At 44.3% G+C, this 18326-nt stretch overlaps 1 protein-coding gene across 1 annotated transcript in view; it reads left to right on the top strand.

The window, feature by feature from the left end:
• The first annotated feature begins 328 nt into the window (after positions 1-328).
• Positions 329-18326, top strand: part of FSTL1 (follistatin like 1) — a 55869-nt gene continuing 37871 nt past the window's right edge. The window contains exons 1-2 of the mRNA XM_053565803.1: positions 329-467; positions 630-686. Of these exons, the coding sequence (XP_053421778.1) occupies positions 630-686 (57 nt within the window). The 5' untranslated portion in view covers positions 329-467. The remainder of the gene's footprint in view (positions 468-629; positions 687-18326) is intronic.

Genomic DNA, 18326 nt, shown 5'->3' with positions numbered 1-18326 from the left:
GGCCACCGCCGCAGCCCGCGCCCGCGCCCACCGCCCACCCGGGCTGCCGCAAGCCAACCGCCCCTCCGGGGGTGGGGTTTTCGCTCCCCCGAGTCCGTCTTTGTTGCGGCGCTTCGGGGGATGCCCCCCTCTGCCTCCGGCTCCACGTCCAGGGGGCCAAAGGGGCGCTCGGCCAGGGGCAGCGCCGAGAGAGGGGTGCGGGCGGCGCCAGGGCGCCCACGGGTTCCCAGGAGCAGGGGACGCGAGGAGGGGGGAGCCGAGGCGCGGGGGCTGCTGCTGCATAAGGGGGAGGAGAATGGGGAGGAGCTGGGGGGCTGGCGATCGGGGAAGGAGGGGTCTTAAGGGGCGGCGAGTCCAGGTCCGGTTTCCTCCGAGGCTGGCGATCGGCAGGCAAAGCTCCCACCTTGTCGTAGAGCTCTCTGCGGCCGTCCTGCCCCGCGCGCCCCTAAGACCCTGACCGCACCACGGTGAGCGCAAACGCGCGGCGCGCCGGCCGGGCCCGCGGGGCGGCTGGGGATGCCCTGGAGGGGGACGGGGTGCCCAGCCTGCGGGACCAGAAGAAGTTTCCCGGGTCGGTGCGGGGCCCGGCGCCCGGCGCCTTCAGTCTCACTCTCTTCTCTTTTCCGCAGATGTGGAAACGCTGGCTCGCCCTCGCGCTGGTGGCTGTCGCCTGGGTCCACGCCGAGGTAGGTCCGCTCTCGGGTCCCGGGGCCACCGGGTCTGCGCGCCGGGTGGGCCGGCCTGAGTCCGGGGGATGTTCTCCGGTGCTGGCTCGCGGAGTTTCCGTACTTGGGCGGGGTGGGCTGGAGCTGGGGGAGCGCTGCAAGCAGAAATACTACTTCGGAAAGTTAAACCTCAGAATCAGAGAAAGTAGTTTGGGCCGTGAGCGGGAGCCCCACCGGGGTTAATATGGAGGGAGCGTGGGGAGGGGACAGAGGACGGGCTGGGAGGATTGGGACCAGGCGGCGACCCGAGCAGCAGCGAGTTCAGAAAAGCTCCTTGAGTTCGTCCTCACTCCAGAGGGGGCTGAGAATACTTAGGGGACTTTTTCCTTCCTACTCGGTTTCCTCGCAGGGAGTCGGGAAGGGGGTGCAGGCGGGGAGACAAATAAACCTTCCGTTGGAGACAAATAAATGTTCCTTTCTCTTTTGTAAAGTGAGATCATGGTTCCCTGAAATTTATTTTCTTCTTGGAAAGTACCCTTGTGTTTTGTGTTACTGTCTGGGCCCTACGTGTAACGGCCTTTTCCTAAACTTTCCTTTAAACTAACATTGCGCAAGTGTAAGAGGTCCATTGCTCTGCTCTTCGGGGGCTCGGCATTTCCAGTGAAAACGTTTCAGCGCCTTTTTTTTTTTTTTAGTTTTTTTTCAACTTCAGTGACCTTCCTGAGACACTACAAACAAACCAACAAACCCTTGCTCACAAGGCCTTCCATTAACTCAAAGGTTTATGGACAGAAAATAAACAATTCTAAATTCCCTGGGCTCCAGTCTCCAGAAAAGTGAGGTCAGAAACTAAACATTTGATAATTATGGCAGGAAATGTGGAAAGAATTAAAAAGCATGAGAGAGAAGAAATGGAATGCACATTACAAAAGAAATAGCTCCCTGGTGGGTGGTTTACACTGCTGCTTTGAATTTTTTCCGACATATTACAGTTTAGCCACGCCCTTAGCATCACAGCTTGACTCTGCTCCCAAAAATAATAAACACATTAGATTTTTTTTTTTAACATACACATCATACTGAACTATCATTTAATTCACTGCTAGGTTGTTGCCTGAGGCAGAAACTCAATTGTTTTTACTCCCAATGAAATAAAAGTAGCTAATATTTATTAGATATCTATGGTGTTTTATAGTAAAATTCCATTTTAGTGATAGATAAACTGAGTCAGGGAAGGTTACATAACTTATCCGTATAATGCCTTCAGCTCCTGAATGCTAGGGTGGCATTTAAACCCAGGCAGTCTAGGTCCAGACCTAAGGCTTTTGATCATAGCTCATACCATTTCCAAGCACTAAAGTTTAGCATTTACCAAGTACTTTTTTGTATATCAGACATTGGGCTATGTGTATTTTCTGCCCCATTTCTTTTAAAGCTTCCTAAGCCCTGTAATGTTGGTCTTGTCATCACCATTTGATAGACGAGGAAACAAGTTTAAGGAGATTAGGTAACTTGCCCAAGGTCATACAACTATTTAGTTATGCAGAGGGATCTGAACCCAGCTCCCTCTGTCTTTGGAGCCCATCTACAATTCCAGGCCTGCTTCTCATTCATTTCGTTTTCAAGGGTTTGAATTTGAGGGAACATCCCCCTTCACTGCCTGATTTAGTCCTGGTTAAGGAACATTCCTCCCTCCCCTACTGTGGCCTCCCAAGGCAGCTGCAATCTAGTGATGGATGAGGTGAATCCGGGTTTGGTTTTCCAGCAGGCTTCAGAATTGCCAGCCAGTGTGTGAAATCACTCTGTGAACTGGAATGCAAATATGAGGTGTGAGCAGGCTGTTGGTTCACTCACCATGCTGTGTGGCCCAAGGTCTGGGATCTGTTCTAGATGGCTTGCTCCCCACACCCTCCTCCCCACTTCCCTGCATTGGGGGGTGGGGAACTGGGCCTAGTCACTATAGGAAGTTCCCTCAGCAACAGTTTCCTGCTGGAGGTAGAAGAGTATCCAGTACTCTCACAATTCCCAGGCAAAATCTACAGGGAAGGGGGCGCAATGGAGAAGTGCTGAGGCATAAAAACAGGGAGTTGGTGGAGAAAGGAAGCTGTGAGTTCACAGTATGTGGAAGTGGTTACAGTGAACAGCAGGACCAGTAGGTCTGAGCTAGGTCACATGTCCTGACTCCAGATTATTAAGGATTATTCTCTTAATCCAACCTCTTGGGGTCTAGTGCACATAACATCTGGCAAGTTTTAAAATCTATGTGTTAGGGCGGCGCCTGTGGCTCAGTCGGTAAGGTGCCGGCCCCATATACCGAGGGTGGCGGGTTCAAACCTGGCCCTGGCGGAACTGCAACAAAAAAATAGCCGGGTGTTGTGGCAGGCGCCTGTAGTCCCAGCTACTCGGGAGGCTGAGGCAAGAGAATCGCTTGAGCCCAGGAGTTGGAGGTTGCTGTGAGCTGTGTGATGCCATGGCACTCTACCGAGGCCATAAAGTGAAACTCTGTCTCTACAAAAAAAAAAAATCTATGTGTTAGTAATAATAGAACTTTAATTTTTTTGAAACAATTTTTTAAATTAAATCATAGCTGTGCATATTAATGCAGTCATGGGGTACAATGTGCTGGTTTTATGTACAATCTGAAATATTTTCATTAAACTGGTTTAATTTTTAATAAAAAATGTCCATATTTGGACATTATTTTTAGGATTTTATTTTGTAGTTCATGGTGCTTGCAGTAGAAATTGTTTTCCTTGTTAACTGTAAGGACAGTCACCCACAGAGTCAAATAGTGATATTTACAGTCCATATTAACATGAACTTAGTAAACTTTAGATCAGCCATAATTATACAAATATTATTGAACTTTTTAGAAATTAAATTTAGAAAATAGAAGATTTCTTGATGCTTTTTGCTTTAATAAAAGCATAAATATTTAATTCAGCATACGTTTTTAATAAAGTAATTACCTTACCAATCATGTTGATATTTGAAGAAGGCGAAGCCTATATAGTAAACCTCCGGAATGAGAGGCGTTCTTCAAAAAAGTGGTTGTCACCTTTGTTAATGCTGGTCTATGTAAATCCCATTACGTTAGGTTCATGAAACTATTATCAAAGCTCATTAAGGAAAAGGTTACTTTTTTTTTTTTTAATTGTTGGGGATTCACTGAGGGTACAGAGAACCAGGTTACACTGATTGCTTGTGTTAGATAAGGACCCTCTTATATTTGTGTCCCGCCCCCAAAAGGTGTACCACACCTCTTGATCCCCCATCCCCTCCCTCCTTCCCTTTCTCAGCTCTCCCCATCCCCCACCCCCCACTGTGTACTAGGACCTTAATTGTCCTCATATCAGGATTGAGCACATAGGATTCTTGTTTCTCCATTCTTGTGATGTTTTACTAAGAATAATGTCTTCTACTTCCATCCAGGTTATAATACAAAGGATGTAAAGTCTCCATCTTTTTTAGTGGCTGAAAAGTATTCCATGGTATACATATACCACAGCTTATTAATCCATTCCTGGGTTGGTGGGCATTCAGGCTATTTCCACATTTTGGCATTTGTAAATTGAGCTGCAATAAACAGTCTAGTGCAATTGTCCCTGTGGTAAAAGGATTTCTTTCCTTCTGGGTAGATGCCCAGCAATGGGATTGCAGGATCAAATGGGAGGTCTAGCTTGAGTACTTTGAGGGTTCTCCATACTGCCTTCCAAAAAAGGTTGTATTAGTTTGAATGTTTCCCACAATCTCCTACTTAACTTGGCACCTCGGGGTTGCTTCCTCTTTCTTTTCTTCCTTTTTACTCATTCTCCTGCTACGCTGTCTGCAGCATATTCCTTCAGCCAGTCTCCCTCTAATTTCTGCTGCATCCACCAAGCACACACTGATGCACTCTTTAGAGTCTGCCTGAAGGAGGTTTGGGGTTGGCACGCGTCTATAGATGTTCAAATGTAAACATCTACATGGGACTAGGCATGAGAGCAGCAGTGGAGGAAGTGCTACTCCTTTTCTAGATCCTCACAACAGGGATCTGGGTGGGCTGGCTCATTTTCCCTCCCATGCCCTTCCAATTAGGAATTACTGCACTTCATTGAGAAGTGTTCTTGGAAGAGGTGTGGTATGGAGGCTGGGAAAAGACTGAGAACCCAGGCGTTAGTGTGTGCCTCTGGAGTCTCAGTCGGTGGATCTCTGTCACTCTAGCGTAACAGGCTAGAGGGGACCTTGTGGCCCAACCACCTGCTTCAGGAAGACAGTTCTGGCAAGTTCCCAGTCTTCCCACCCATCTCCCTGTCTCTGCTGGCGCTCTGAGTCCCAGCATTCTAGGTCCAGAAATTCATTACATTAAATTACATGTACAGGTGACTGATTTACAGTTCAGAACACATATTCCAGTAAGTGGTCCGTACTTGACTGGGAGGCATCACCTAAGAGGACAGTAAGAAGAACAATAAAAATTCTGTAGATAGATACACTTCACTTAGCTCTAGGCATGCAATACTCTTTTCAGGGCTTTGTTCTTCTGAAGCCACATTTCTTAACCTCATTCATGCCCAGGTATCAGTATATAGTTAACCACTAGGGGTTTTACTGGCTGATTTGGGAGCTCCTCTGAGTTCTTTAGAATTTCTTTAGAATTGCTCTAAAGGTAGATTCAGGTAGCTAACCCACATCTGCATCTCCTTCTTAGAGCTGAAGCTTGTATATAAACCACCCAAATGATTTCTTCTTTGTACTTTGACAAATAAACTACTTGCTGATTCTAAAGACCATTGTTGGAAATTGGGAGTTTAAAACATAGCAGGGGCTCTGTGGGATAGTGACAACAGATGGCCAGGCACCCAGCAAATCGAGGCCCTGGCCGTTGAAAATGTTTTTAGAAGGTGGACATGTTACACTTCCCTGGAGTTCTTTGGATTGGGTGACAGGAAGCAAGAGTGCATTCCCAGGCTCTCAGGAGCAAGTTGGGGAGGAGCCATGAGGTGGAGAAACTCAGGGTAAGTGGGCAAAGGTGGATGCAATGACCCTTGAGGAAATGGCCCAAAGAAAAAAGTCTTCAAAGTCGGTGAGGCAGAAAGACACCTGCTTCCCTGAGAACAGAAAAGTAAAAGATAAGCTGTAAATACCAGTGACCTGGCTCAGCACCTGTAGCCTAGGGCACCAGCCACATACACCGGAGCTGGAGGGTTCGAACCCAGCCAGGGCCTGCCAAACAACTACAACGACAACTACAACCACCCCTCCCCCAAAATAGCCAGGCGTTGTGGTGGGCGCCTGTAGTCCCAGCTACTTGGGAGGCTGAGGCAAGAGAATCGCTTAAGTCCAAGAGTTTGAGGCTCCTGTGAGCTGTGATGCCACGGCACTCTACCCAGGGCGACATAGTGAGACTCTGTCTCAAAAAAAAAAACAAAAAGCCACTGACCCCACATGAGAATTGCAAATGCCATGGTTTCTTTGTCCTGGTCCTCTTCAAAAAACTGGACATTGGCAGAATGTTTCTAGCAGATATAAATTTTATTAGCTTAATGGTACCAGATGTTATGTGATCAGAAAAAATTTACATTTATATAGGTTCATTTATAAGTCAGATGGTTAATGTCCTTGGAGGTCAAATGCATACTTTTCTCCAAGGTACCCTATTCTGAGTGACTTTGGCGGTTGATACTTTGTCCATGAGTGAGCCACCACCTTTCCCCTTGCAAGCGGAAATTACCCTTTGCACAGGTCATGCTGACAAATGAAGCACAAGATGTGGTTTCTGCCCTTGGCTTCTTACAATCTCGGTGTGAGCCAGGTGCTTTTAACAGTGGCAGCTACAATGTATATGATTATAACCATACAGTAAACGATTATCTTTATACTTGTTGTTTTTTCACATTTTACATAGGGCCTCCCTTAATTTGTTAAATTCTTTTACATTAGTAAAATGTGCATGTCTTTCATGTATAGCTTTCATTCTAGATGTGCCCCCGTAAGTACTGCTCTATCAAGACTGAGGGAACTGGTGCAGAAAGGATGTTGTGAACTCCATGTGTGGAAAGAGTTACAAGGAAAAAATGAGGGATAGGGATGATCCGGGGTACATTTCATGACTCGTTGCCCAAAGATTATCATTTAATCAGTCCACTCTCTTGGTGTTTGGCTCAAGCCAGATATTTGGCAAACTTTTAATCCATATTTTTACAATAATAAACCTTTAATAATTATCAAAAGGTAAATTAACCCTCTCTATTTGAGGTTCTATAGCTAGCCACCACTGCTTCATCCCCTCTTTCAGAGAAATTGTCAATCAATCAACAGATGTCTATGTTGTGCCTACTGGAAATTGTAGGCAATAAAAATAAGTGCCTGGCAACATGAGATATGTGGCCGGCAGGGATAGCATAAACGTGGCGTACATGTAACTGCCATCCTCTCCCTTACCCGGGACAGACATTGTTAATCAATCATAGAATTATTTTACTGAATCTGAAGGAGGTTTACAAGTCCTACTAGGCAATATTCTAGGCAGCCAATAGCAATCATTCAGGAGCTGCTTGTGAGATGAATAAGCTGCTTGCTATTACCGCTGGAAAACAATCAGTCCAATTTGACAAACATCTTTAGCCAAAACTCAGGTGATTAGAAGGCAGAGTTTGAGACTGTGTGAAACTGACAAAAACAACAGGGGGCAATAGGTGATGGAATTGGGATAGTAAGTGGAATGAAATTAGGAGGGAAACAGTTTCTGGCCCAAGCTTCTAAGTTCTTTGGATGAATCAGAACACCTTAAAGTAAGCCAAATGCTCTAATGTTGGCCATCAACTAAATAAAACGGGAATTTTCTTGACTGTTCTGATGAAGTAAACAATTGCTCTTGCGAAGGCTCTAAGAGCTGCTGCTATCATAGATAATAGCTTCTGCATTAGCAGTAGTCTGGCAATAACTTGCTAAGAGAATGCTCTTTGGGTAGTTGGAATACACCCTATATCCTGAAAATCTGCATTTTCTGCTGGGGCTGGAGAATTTCCATTTAATCTCTTCACAGACTTCATTTGCTCATTTGGCAGCCACCACCAATAAACTTTTCCCAGGATTAAGTCTGAATTTGTGGCTCCTCATATGTCTCCTGAATAATCCTGGACACTGTCTGTGAGTAACCAAGCTGTTACCAAGCAAGTCATGTGATACTTGGCAAAAGCTACGGCATGTTGCAGAGCCAGATTTGTGTGTGTGTGCATGTGTGTGTCATGGGACGTTGACTTGAGTTGGCACAGGAAAAGTGTCTGTCTTTCTTTACTTTTTGATTGTCTTCAAGATTTGAAATCCTGAAGACTGGGTGCAGCATATCCTGCCTGTAATCTTAGCACTCTGGGAGCCTGGGGCAGGTGGATTTCTTGAGCTCAGCAGTTTGAGACCAGCCAGAGCAAGAATGAGACCCCATCTCTACTAAAAATAGAAAAACTAAGCCAGGTCTTACACTAAGTGCCTATAGTCCCAACTACTCAGCAGGCTGAGGCAAGAGGATCGCTTGAGCCCAAGAGTTTGAGGTTGCTGTGAGGTAGAATGCCATAGCACTCTACCCAGGATGACAGACTGAGACTCTGTGTCAAAAAAAAAAAAAAAAAAATCCCGTGTCTGAGGCAAAATTTCTTTTCCACAGTCTTTCCTCCTATCCTTCAGTGATAGCTAATAAGTGTAATTTACTGTCTCCTGCAGACATGTAAGGCATTATGCTCGTCATTTTGGACTGTGTTGCTATTAGGAACAGCGTGGAACTAAAAGGCAACGCCTTACAGCTCCCTGTTCGGAAGGAGCTGTTCCTGCCATCACTGTCGTACAGCCCAGACGGATCTGGCCATCAGAGGTCAAATCTATGGTTTTAGCAGAAGTTCCTCTTCTTCCCACTAGTTCAGAAAATCCTGAGATGTGGACGTGGCCTGGATGGCCCCTGGCTTCTCGGAATGTGAGAGGCCTCACTTGGGCAACTGGGGCCATTTTCAACCTGGGGTCCACTTTGTCCACCTGATCAGTATGTCCAGTAGACGGCAGCTTTTCTGTGGAACTTTGCCTGAAATGGTGTCTGTTCCTGGGGCTCTGGTGTTTTTCTCTTACTTCCCATTTTCACGTCACTCTAGCCTTCCAACAGAGTTCCTTCCTTCATTGTCTTCTCCTGTTCTTATGTCCGGGCATCTCAGAGTCTGTTTTTTACATGGACCCTGTTACAGAACCTTTTCATTATAAAGAGCAACTTGTGGAATAATGAAAGCATCATTGACTCAGCAGTCCTGCCCTGCCTCTTCCTAGCTGATGTCACCTTTTAAAAGTCACCTAGTATCTCCGACTTGCGGCTTCAGTTGAGAGTGATGGCTTTGGGGTAGTGGAAGGTTTGAATTCTAGCCTTGTTTATCTGGAGACCTTGGTCTAGTTACTTAACCTTCTTGAACTCACTGTTCTCATCTGTAAAATGGGCATAATGCCTGCCTCTTTGCCTATCTATTCAATGAGGCAGTGGAAAAGGTTTCCTCTACTCACGGTTTATAGTCAATAGTGAAAACAAATACCAGCAAGAGTTGTACCTCCTACTAGATCTGACTAGGCACAGTTAAGAATGTTTTTGACTTTGTAATGATAACGTCAACAAGGGAATTCTCAATTTACACATGAACATCCACAAGGCACAGTCAGTGTTTGTACAACCTGTGTGCTGGCTCAGGTTGCTCCGTTTACTAATTTATCCTTGAGAGGAAGTATAACACAGTGGTCTGGCACTCATATGTTGAAGCTAGATTACCTGAATATCAATCCTAGCACTGTCCTCACTGGCCATGTAATCTTGGGGAAATTACCTAAAACCTCTCTAGGCCTGTTTCCCCATCTATAAAATTGGCTGAATCCAGAGTGTCTATGCCATAGATTAGTTGTGAGAATAAATAAGCTCTTACAATAAATCAGTTAAAAGAGTGTTTTTGCACGTAGTGTGCAGTTAGCAATTATTATCCCTCTTATGGCATCTCTGTGGGGGAAGAACTCCAAAGCCATGGGATTTGTGTGTGTGTGTGCGCGCATGTACAAATATACATCGTGCTTAAGTCATGAATTCTCCTTGTTTCTATTCCTTTCTCTTTAAAAAGAGAACAAGGATATTTATTTCAGTGGCTACTTTAATGCCCAGAATTTATATCAAAGCCCTTGCATTTACTGAGCTACTCTTGCCTTAAACTTCTGTATAGTGTTTCTTCTGCAAAGCCACAACTCTTACCATTCTCCCCGAAAAAGAATGAAATACTCATGGAACACGGCCTTTGCATAGCTGGTGGGATGGACAGTCCAGCGTGGAATCTCCCAAAAGGCAGAGTGGATGGAGGCAAATAACTGGCAAGAGAACAGTAAGAAAAGGCAAAGGGAGAGGTAATGTAACTCCTACAGTTTCCCCCACTGTTTTTTTCTCTCCTGTGTCCCTCCTTCTTACTTAGGGAGATGGCCAACTTATCTCGGATGGTCACTTTTACGTATTCTTGCTCTGGTCCCCATAGCACAGCCTGTTACTACCAAGAAATAAGTTTGAAACTTTGGGTTTGGAAAATATCATGCAAGGGAATAGGGCCCTTTTTGTGTTCATTGTTTCAAAAATATATACCAACTACTCTCAAAGACAGGGTAGGAAGTATTCCTGGGGCAGTTGGAGTTTGTCTTTTTGGTAAAAGGCGAAAGATTTATGCGATCTGAAGAGAAACCAGAGTATGGAGTTTGTCTTTTTGGAAGCTTGGGCCTCCTGGACAACCTTGAGTCCTGCTGGGAAGGCACTGCTCCGCCTGCAGTCCAGACACAGCCTCGCCCATCCAGCCCTGCCCAGGCCTCCGAGCCAGCTCTTTCTCTTGCTCCCTGTGTTGCTCTTTGCCCTTCATCTTTTTCTTCTACCTTCTCATCTAGCCTTTTTGTTCTCATCTTCCTCCTCCCACCATTACAGAGGTATCATCCGGAAGTGTCTGGGCTGCATCAGGAGCTGGCAAAACATCCACAAACCATCACACTCACATCATATGCAGGGATGACACTGCACAAAAACTTGACACACCATTTTGGATCATTCATTTGGAACAAAGTAAAGTTTCTCACAATCAACTCAAAAGAGGAAAATGAAAGATATCACAAATCTGTCCTCTGTCAGGCACTGACTTAGTGCCAGTGAATAAGGCACAGACCCTGCGCTAAAGAGCTTGCAGTCCACAGGGAAGCAGACTGGAACGTAGGCTCACAGCATTCCATTGTGAGAAGTGCCGGGACAAGGCTAAGGATCTGACTCAGCACTGGGGGTCCTTCAAAAGGAAGTGACCCACTAGCTGAGCTCTGAAAATGACTAGTAGTTTAACCAGACAACAGGCAGGAAGAGAGAGAGGGAGCCTTGTATTATTTGATTTTCATCACCTAAGTAATTACTATAACCTTCATTTTATCTATGAAACTATGGCTCAGAGAATTCAGTTAACTGCAAATCAGCAACCTGGTAAGTAGTAAAGCCGGGATGCAACACAGAACTTAAAATCCCAAGGTAAATGCTTAGTTTTCTAGGCTGACTATGTCTTATTTTTGAACGTGACCTTGAAAACAAACCAAACAAACAAAACAAACAAACCAAACAAACAAACCATTACTTTTGCTAGGTAATGCACTCAGCTCTATATAGACCTGATATTTAATTCACCCTGTCACATCAGTTGTTAAACAGTCTAAATACCTGGATTGATACTTCCAGCCCAGTCATTCTAGCCACATAAATGTAGGTGGGCATAGTCTCCACTTGGATTCAGGCCCAGCTGTTTCTCTGGCCCACGTTGGCATGCAGTTGTTACGCTGGTCATTTGTGCATAATGGTCAGTGACTCAGATGTTTTAAGGCAATCTCTCTGTCTTTCAGATGTCTTCACAACTGCTCCACCTTAAATAAGGCCAAATTGCAAGACATCTCTAAAACTCCAGCTGAGTTGCTGGGTATGGTTGTACACACTGTTTACTGCACTAGGGTGTTATGGCCTGGAATAGGGCTTATCTGCCCACCTAAAGAAAGGGACACCTTTTTTCTAACTGATGTGCAAAGCTGTCCAACCCCAACACTATCTCTGAGTCATATGATACTTATTGGACTATAGGGGTCATTTCTACATCCGTACACTTTATAAATTGATTTCATTCAGAGTCTTAGAATGAAAAGACTTAGTCTCAGAAAATTTTCATATCAGGCCTCCATCGAAAGCCAGCTCCATGTTTCTGTGGATTTTTATCATGAATAAGCTAAGATGATACAAATAGAAATTTTTAATTTTGTTTTTTTGTACCCACAGTGTGCTACTTTGGGCTGTTACCCAACTCAGTCTAGTTTGGGAACTGTGATAATCTAGGAATTAAGAAAAGCATTCCCAGCTTCCCTTTGATCGGTAGATTAGCAGAACTTCCTCAGCCTGAAGCTGAATTCCAATCCCTGGGAAAAAATGACAGAGTGAACCCCCAGCCTGGAGCCTGTCAGAGGCTGTGTCATGTGTTTGCATTAGCTGACTAAAACCCTTTCCAGCCTTGCTCCCCACTTCTGCACACACACTGCTCTGCTGGGCGAGGCCACTCGAAGTCTAGACACCGCCTGCCTGGCTCTGTGCCTTGTCTGCCTGGCTCTGCCTTTCCGCACAGTTTGCACCGTTCTGCAGCTCTGACTTTTGTAGCCTGTCCTCATGTGTTTCCCCCGTTTTCTTAGTCTTAAACTGTCTCAGGGAACAAGCATGAGCCACACATACAGGAAGCAGAGGAGTGGATTTATGAGACTGTCAGGATCCAGCCACCTGGAGAGATTCTGCATGGAGAAGATAGTAGCCATGCTGGTTGAAGCTGTGGCTGAGTTTGTAGCCATTCCCGGTATAAACTGGCTTCTAGCACGGCTCCATTTATGGGCCAGAGGTGGGCTACAGTGAATAACTCAGGATAGACGGTGACACCCCCAGGTGATGAGCCTCGTGCCATGTAGATTTGGCAAGTCAGCTGACCCCTCGCCTACAAAATATACAGGTTAGAGTACAATGAGCTCTAAACACAGCCCTAAAATCCCATTCATGTAAAAGGAGGAAGACATTCTAGGCTGGATCATCAAAAGATTCTACTTAATGGAATTAGGATATTTGTTTAGCTCTTGTCTTACTATGTGACCTAGGGAAGAACAATGTGAAAGAGAGGCTGGCCCAGGAATGAGAAAACAGAGTGAATAAACACAGGAGGCATACCGTGTCTTTTACTTCCTCCTGCGTGGACTGATGCAGTATAAACAGTACAGTGTGTGCACCTGCGTGGTCTCCATGCCCAGGAATCCCAAATGCTGTTTACTCTACACAAAGGAATCACTTGATTCTCCACTTCAGAAACCAGCTGCTCAACAACACTGGCAAGAAAAGAAATCAAGGGTGCTAGGTCCCCTTGTGGTTGAGCAAGGAATCTTAACACAAACAACAACAAAAATCTCAAATCCAAAGTGTGCAATTTGAGATTTATTGAACTTTTAATTTAAAGCAAAAAACAAAGGTTTCTTTTGGCTTTTGTAAATAATCATGAAGTATTGCAGATGGTTTACAAAAGTAGTTGTCTGAAAATGTTGCCTGGACCTTAATTTTGTTTTTTTGAATCCTTCTTGCCTTCTCATCATATCGTCTGGCCCAGGATCAGGATCCAAGATCTCCTGAACAAGTATTAATGATGATTCTGCCAGTCATTCATAAAGGCTCAGAACACCGTGCTTCCCTTTCCCAAGGGCATCTCTATCCTTGGTTCTACATCATCTGCCATAAATACAATGCTATATTTAACAGGAGCAGTCTGAGGCCTGCATGAGAAGCAGCAAATTTACCTGTCTCCTCCTTGGAGTCCATTTTATGTCTTTCAGGATCTTTCAGGAATGTGTCCATTTTGTGCTTTGTCCTCCTCTAGTCCTTTGGCATTTTCTATTTTCTTTCCTTTCTTTTCCTGTGTCAGCCTTGGCCTTGCTGACAGCCACATGCAGAGATGCAGAGTTCCTGGTTTTGACTATTTATTTTAAGAGTAAAGCCTTTCACTTTATGCATTAATTGGCATCTGAGTCGTGTTCAACAGAAACAGCAGTTTTCTTCATGGCACCAAGGGCTTGATAATGATCAAAGAAATGCCCAATTTCTCATAGGAACACCCACTTCAAGTGTGAGTCCACTTTGGGTTCTCAGTTTCCTTTCTTGGGGAAAGGGATCAGAAGGGAGAATGGGACTGGGAAGTATTTTAAGTAGAGTCCAGACATTCAAGTCTGTGACTTTCTTCTTAGTAAAATTCCCCACGGTACCCTGTTTCCCCGAAAATGAGACAGTGTCTTATTTTAAGGTGTGCTCCCAAAGATGCGCTAGGTCTTATTTTCAGGGGACGTCTGATCTTTCCTGTAAGTAGGTCTTATTTTCGGAGGATGTCTTATTTTCGGGGAAACAGGGTACTTGTGGACCATATTGTTAACAGGCTTCTCTTAAAGCTACACTTGTAAAAGAGTCTTTGTGTTTCTTTATTTTCTACAAAAGAACATGTATAATGTAACGTGGGTGATAAAAAGAAACTATAAATGTATTTTTTTGTTTGTTTGTTTTTTTAGAAACAGAGTCTCACTTTGTCCCCCTTGGTAGAGTGCTGTGGTATCAGCTCACAGCAACCTCCAATTCCTGGGCTTAGACGATTCTCTTGCCTCAGCCAGCTGGGACTACAGGCGCCCGCCACAACACCTGGCTATTTTTTTGTTGCAGTTTGGCTGGGGCTGGGTTTGAAGCTGCCATCCTCGTTATATGGGGCCAGCGCCCTACCCACTGAGCCACAGGTACTGCCCAGAAACCATAAATGGTGTTTTTGTTGTTTATAACATGCTCTATTTCAGGCACTTTATTTTTTCTTAGACAGAAATAAAGGAACTATGGTAATGATATGAAATCCTGTAAGAACAACTAATACTTGAGTATTATTAACCCTTTTATGTTGGTCACTTAACGGCTTAGGTATTTGTATTTTCCCTTTAAATTCCCCTTAGACATTTGATCAACTAGAAGGCTCTTTATTTCCTGCTTTAGTTGGTCTGTGGAGTTGCTGTGTGGATTAGAGAGCACTCTAGGTTCCTCCCCCGTGGCTGTGTTGGTTGATTGGGTTATCTTCCCAGGTAATGCTGTCATTATTTTGCACAGTATAAATGGCATTGTCATTTAGTGACTGTAATTACTCATGTTACAGTGACCTGGAATAAAAAGACCTCCCATTCCCCAGTGATTTGTTGTTTAACTCCAGAAAAAAAGTCTTGTCTGCCTAGGCGGGTGAAGTGAGTGAGAGAGAGAGAGAGAGAGAGAGAGTGTGTGTGTGTGTTTCGGTCTCAGATAGCTGAGGGCTATTCTGGGCTCCCTAGACTGCTGGTCCTTGGGCTCAAATGTAACAGTAGCCACATTCAGAAAGTCATGACATTCTCTTTGAGGGAGAGACAAAAGTTAGGATTCTAAGCCAAAGAGAAGGTATTCAAAGCATGTGATGAACTGCCCCAAAATGGTTCTTGTCCTAAAAATGGGTGGAGCAAATAGGAATAAGGAAAACAGCGATGAGGAAGACTGAGGGGCTAGCAGGGAGTGACACTGGTCATACATAAACCCACTGTTAATTGTAGTGGGTTTAGTCAGTGAAGATGAGGTGATACAGTGAAGAATTAGTGGTCTTGGGCGGTGCCTGTGGCTCAGTGAGTAGAGCGCCAGCCCCATATACCCAGGGCGGTGGTTTTGAACCCAGCCCCGGCCAAACTGCAACAAAAAATAGCCAGGTGTTGTGGCAGGCACCTGTCGTGCCAGCTGCTCAGGAAGCTGAGGCAAGAGAATCGCCTAAGCCCAGGAGTTGGAGGTTGCTGTGAGCTGTGACGCCACGGCACTCAACTGAGGGCGACAAAGTGAGACTCTGTCTCTAAAAAAAAAAAAAATTAATGGTCTTTATTTTAAGGGCTTCATGAGGAAATACTGTGAGTGAACACTGTTGACATTATGATCAGAAAAGATAAATGACTCTTTTTGCTAAGTAAATATATGGTCTGTAAGCAAAACTCACAAGAGAAATGATAATGTAAAGCTGTGAATTAAAATAGCGTGTTTATTTTATATAGTGTGTAGCAAAGGGGATGATGTAAATAAAGTGCCTAACACAAGGTAAGCTTTCATGAGTAAGAGTTGCTAGTATTCTTGTTGTTATTGCTTGAAGTCCAGGGGACAGCAGAACTGCAAGGAGAGACATAAAGAGCCTCGACCATGCCCTCAAACTGTTCACTGAGTGGTGTTAAGAAATGTGCCAGGTTAAATGGCTTTTGACCTGTAGAACTTTTCAGAGTTTTACAGAGTTCATGTGCATTATTTATGACTCCAGGAAGAAGGTGTTATATAGTGTTTCCCAAACATTTTGTCACAGAACACCATTTCAAAAAGATCATAAATATTTCAAGGTTAAGTCATCTGAACAGGCTTCCATGATCAGAGTCTATTTACATCTGACCAGGTCTTTATGGACTTGCCAAACTCATGCGCTAAACGAATTCCATTTCATTAAGAAGGCCTGGGACTCATCTGGATCCCAGGGGCAGTCTGAGGGAAGACCTTTCTGAGAGTGACTCCAGATTGGGCCATCAGCCATGTTCAGACCTACCTAGAACTGGCTGGTTTTGTATATCAACTTGAAGTACACTTTAAGTACTTCTTTTTGATTTTTCACTTTCTTTTCTTTGAGACAGAGTCTCACTTTGTCACCTTCAGTAAAATGCCATGGCATCATAGTTCACAACAGTGTCAAACTCTTGGGCTCAAGTGATTGTCTTGCCTCAGCCTCCTAGGAAGCTGGGACTACAGGCACTTGCCACAACACCTGGCTATTTTTTTTTTTTTTTCTTTTTAGAGACGAGGTCTTACTCTTGCTCAGGCTGGTCTCAAACTCCTATACTCAAGGAATCCACCTGCCCTTGGCCTCCCAGACTGCTAGGATTACAGGAATGAGCCTTTGGGCTCAGCCCTGATTTTTCCCTTTTCTTATTCATACCTAGTCTGCCAGCAAGTCCTGTAGACTGTACTGTCAGAGCGTATCACCTCCAGTGAGTGCTCTTTGTCTCCACCAGCACCACCCTTCTCTAAAGCACCATCATGTCATGCCTGGATTATTGCAGTAGCACCGAGCTGCTCTCTGCTTTTTCCCTATGGCTACCCTGCTGCTTCTCTACAAAGCAGCTTGAGTAATCTTTGTAAAACACGTAACTGATCATTCCCCATGCAAAACCCTCTGGTGGCTCCCATTACATTGATAAAATACAGACTTCTTATCAGTCCTACAAGGCCCTACATGGGCCTAGCCCTTGCCTGCTTTCCCAGATTGCCTCTTGCTGCTTTCCCTGTTGGACCTGATGTTGTAGCTACACTGGCCTTTTTTCTCTTCTTGGAATGTAACAATCTGCTATAGAACTTTTGTACTTTTCTCTCTGTCTGTACTGCTCTCATCCTCCAGCTCTCGGCTCAAGAAAGCATTCCCTGACCACTCAATCTGAGTGGTGCTCTCTCTCCTAGGTCTTTGTCATACATATTCTGTTTCCCTCAAAACCTATTTGTTGCAATCCGAAATGAACTTGTTATTTTTGCTTATTTATTACTACCTTCTTCTACGTGTACTATTTTAGGACAGTGCCATTGTCTGTCTCATTCTCCAGTATCCCAAATACCTAGAACCAACTGTACTTAATATATAGCAGGTGCTTATTTAATAAATATTTGCTGAATCAATCCACTAGCCAAATAGCTTAATGAGGCCCAATGTCTCATGTAATATAAGGAAGTGCATAGTTTCCTGCCTATATTCTTTGTATCCTAATCATAATTATCTCTGTGCCAAATTCTGCAAGTATATTGTGCACCTAGGAAGATGGTTGACTTGCCCATCAACACTTTTATTTAACCTTGGCCATGATAGTAATGGTGGGCTTGCTTAGCCAGACACCAGGCTGGCTGAAAAATAAATGTTTATGTTATTTCCTTCCGTGATCAGCAATTCTGATATAACTGGGCATCCTTCACAAAGGAAGCTAATGTCTCAAAGAACATAAAATAAAGCATTACATTCTAGGGCACTCGTCACCTCTGTCTTCTGACTCCATCTTTTGCTGAGACTGTTACCTCTTAGAATCCGTCCTGCTCTTTCTCTCTCTCCTGTTTAATTTGAATAACAGCTATGATGTCCCAGTATCCCTAAAACAAAGAAAAAGAAAAGGACATTGAATCTCCCTGGATTTGCTTATTGAGATCTGAGAGAAGTCTGTTACTCTGGGAGGAAAATTCCACCAATAGCACAGGGACCAGCACTGGAGTCCAGGGGGGAGCAGATCACCTCCACTTCCTTGCAATCTAAACTCTCTTACTCTTGATTCATACATTGAGTTTCCTGACTTAGACCCTAGCATATTATTCTTCATTGCAGTAGAGTGGGGGCCTTCTCAGGGTAACCATGAACAATTAAATACATTTCTCCAGTGTTTAGTTAGTTAAGAATGAAGGATAACAGAGCTTTCAGAACTATACTGTTACACAATGCTTGGAAGTTTTTAGATGTTGTTTTTTTTTTGTTTTTTTTTTTACTACGAATGCTAATC

This window comes from Nycticebus coucang, chromosome 16 (genome assembly GCF_027406575.1).
Source record: "Nycticebus coucang isolate mNycCou1 chromosome 16, mNycCou1.pri, whole genome shotgun sequence".
Classification (NCBI taxonomy): Eukaryota; Metazoa; Chordata; class Mammalia; order Primates; family Lorisidae; genus Nycticebus; species Nycticebus coucang.
The sequence above is the reverse complement of the archived record's forward strand: the minus strand, read 5'-3'. Positions and strand labels throughout refer to the sequence as shown.